This window comes from Sander vitreus, unplaced genomic scaffold, assembly GCF_031162955.1.
Source record: "Sander vitreus isolate 19-12246 unplaced genomic scaffold, sanVit1 ctg250_0, whole genome shotgun sequence".
Lineage (NCBI taxonomy): Eukaryota > Metazoa > Chordata > Actinopteri > Perciformes > Percidae > Sander > Sander vitreus.
The window spans coordinates 1-2,500 of record NW_027595422.1 but is presented as its reverse complement, the minus strand read 5'-3'; the positions used below and the strand labels follow the sequence as shown (position 1 = coordinate 2,500).

Here is a 2,500-nt window from a genome sequence, read left to right as displayed (position 1 = left end):
TTATATAGACCTTAGTGGTCCCCTAATACTGTATCTGAAGTCTCTTTATATAGACCTTAGTGGTCCTCTAATACTGTATCTGAAGTCTCTTTATATAGACCTTAGTGGTCCTCTAATACTGTATCTGAAGTCTATCACCATTTCTAGCCACTGGGGGGCCATAGGCAGGCTGGGGGAACTCATATTAATGTTAAAAACCTCATAAAGGGACATTTTCATGCCATGGGACCTTTAAACATCTCATCCACGAGGTATGTATACAGCATCCCAGCCCTACAGCGAGGTCGTGGCGTGGTTACCTTCCTCTCCGTGAGAGTGTCCATGGCCTCCGTGCTGGAACACGAAGATCCCGACCAGGTTGACCAGCAGGCCTGCTACTGACACAGGAAGCAGCCGGTCATGGTGGACATCTGGAGGCTCCAGAGCTCTCTGAGAGACAGACAGGCACAGAGTCAGACAGACAGACAGGCAGGCAGAGAGACAGACAGAGAGACAGTCAGACAGACAGGCAGGCAGAGAGACAGTCAGACAGGCAGAGAGACAGTCAGACAGAGAGAGACAGTCAGACAGAGAGAGACAGTCAGACAGAGAGAGAGACAGTCAGACAGAGAGAGAGACAGTCAGACAGAGAGAGACAGTCAGAGAGAAAGTCAGACAGGCAGAGAGACAGAGACAGACAGAGAGACAGTCAGACAGACAGAGCGACAGACAGAGAGAGACAGTCAGACAGGCAGTCAGAGTCGGAGACAGACAGACAGGCAGAGAGGCAGACAAGCAGAGAGTCAGAGACAGACAGACAGGCAGAGAGACACACAGCTCTGTGTGTGTGTGTGTGTGTGTGTGTGTGTGTGTGTGTGTGTGTGTGTGTGTGTGTGTGTGTGTGTGTGTGTGAGAGTGTTACCTCTACTCCTTCAGAGAAGATGAAGAAGGCTGTGAAGATGAGGAAGAGTCCGTTCACGAAGCCGGCCAGAACCTCTGCTCGGACATAACTGACACACACACACACACACACACACACACACACACACACACAACTCAGTATGGCTATGTTTACTGAATGGTGTAATCCGGCAACAGTGAGAGAGCAGAGAGCAGATGATGGCTGTCAGACCTGACTAACAGAGAGCAGATGATGGCTGTCAGACCTGACTAACAGAGAGCAGATGATGGCTGTCAGACCTGACTAACAGAGAGCAGATCTCACCCGTATGAGAAGCTGTCGTTGGATCTCCACCTGGAGATGACGGAGGCTGCCAGACCTGCCAGCAGAGCGGTGCAGTCAAAGAACATGTGGAACGAGTCGGAGATCAGACCTAGACTGGAGAGGAAACACACACACACACACACGTCAGACACACACACTGCAAATACACACACAGCTAACACACACACATCAGACACACACACTGTAAATACACACACTGCAAATACACACACAGCTAACACACACACATATATAGTACAGTACAGTACATGTGTGTAAAGAGGGGGCTCGGAGTTTAACCCCCGACAAAATGTAGCCGAGCGTTGTTCAGCCCCAACCAGCTACAACGTGTTTGGAAAGAAATGGATTCCTTGTTTTTATATGATTCCAGTAGCTTCTTTACTGGGTTACAGCCTCCAACCAGAGCAGGTTACAGCCTCTAACCAGAGCTGGTTACAGCCTCCAACCAGAGCTGGTTACAGCCTCCAACCAGAGCAGGTTACAGCCTCCAACCAGAGCAGGTTACAGCCTCCAACCAGAGCTGGTTACAGCAGCCTCTAACCAGAGCTGGTTACAGCCTCCAACCAGAGCTGGTTACAGCCTCCAACCAGAGCTGGTTACAGCCTCTAACCAGAGCTGGTTACAGCCTCCAACCAGAGCTGGTTACAGCCTCCAACCAGAGCAGGTTACAGCCTCCAACCAGAGCAGGTTACAGCCTCCAACCAGAGCAGGTTACAGCCTCCAACCAGAGCTGGTTACAGCCTCCAACCAGAGCTGGTTACAGCCTCTAACCAGAGCTGGTTACAGCCTCCAACCAGAGCTGGTTACAGCCTCGAAAAGATTCAAGTCTTTGAGAAAACATTGAGGGGCTGGAGCCCCAGAAGACCTCCACCCCTGATAATATCTAACACATTATCTACTAGCTGTATCACATACACACACACGTCATTGACATAATGCATTCCCTAGCCCCTTACCCTAACCTTAACCATCACCACTAAATGCCTAACCTTAACCCTTACCCTCACCCTAACCAGAACCTCATTCTGACCCTAATCCTAAAACCAGGTCTTAACCCTCAAACACACCTTTAACCTTGTGGGGTCCAGCATTTTGGGCCCCACAAGTATACTGGACTCCCCGGTTTTTGGACACTACGAATATAGTAAAACAAGCACACACACACACACACACACACACACTCACACACACACTCTCTCTCACACACACACACACACTCTCTCTCACACACACACACACACTCACACACACACTCTCTCTCTCACACACACACAC

General features: G+C 50.0%; 1 protein-coding gene across 1 annotated transcript in view; it reads right to left on the bottom strand.

The window, feature by feature from the left end:
• slc30a7 (solute carrier family 30 member 7) overlaps positions 1–1,352 on the bottom strand; it is a 9,329-nt gene extending 7,977 nt beyond the window's left edge. Inside the window, exons 1-3 of the mRNA XM_078244522.1 lie at positions 1,205–1,352; positions 902–989; positions 300–429 (exon numbers count right to left, since the gene is read on the bottom strand). Of these exons, the coding sequence (XP_078100648.1) occupies positions 300–429; positions 902–989; positions 1,205–1,290 (304 nt within the window). The 5' untranslated portion in view covers positions 1,291–1,352. The remainder of the gene's footprint in view (positions 1–299; positions 430–901; positions 990–1,204) is intronic.
• Between the last annotated feature and the right edge of the window lie 1,148 nt (positions 1,353–2,500).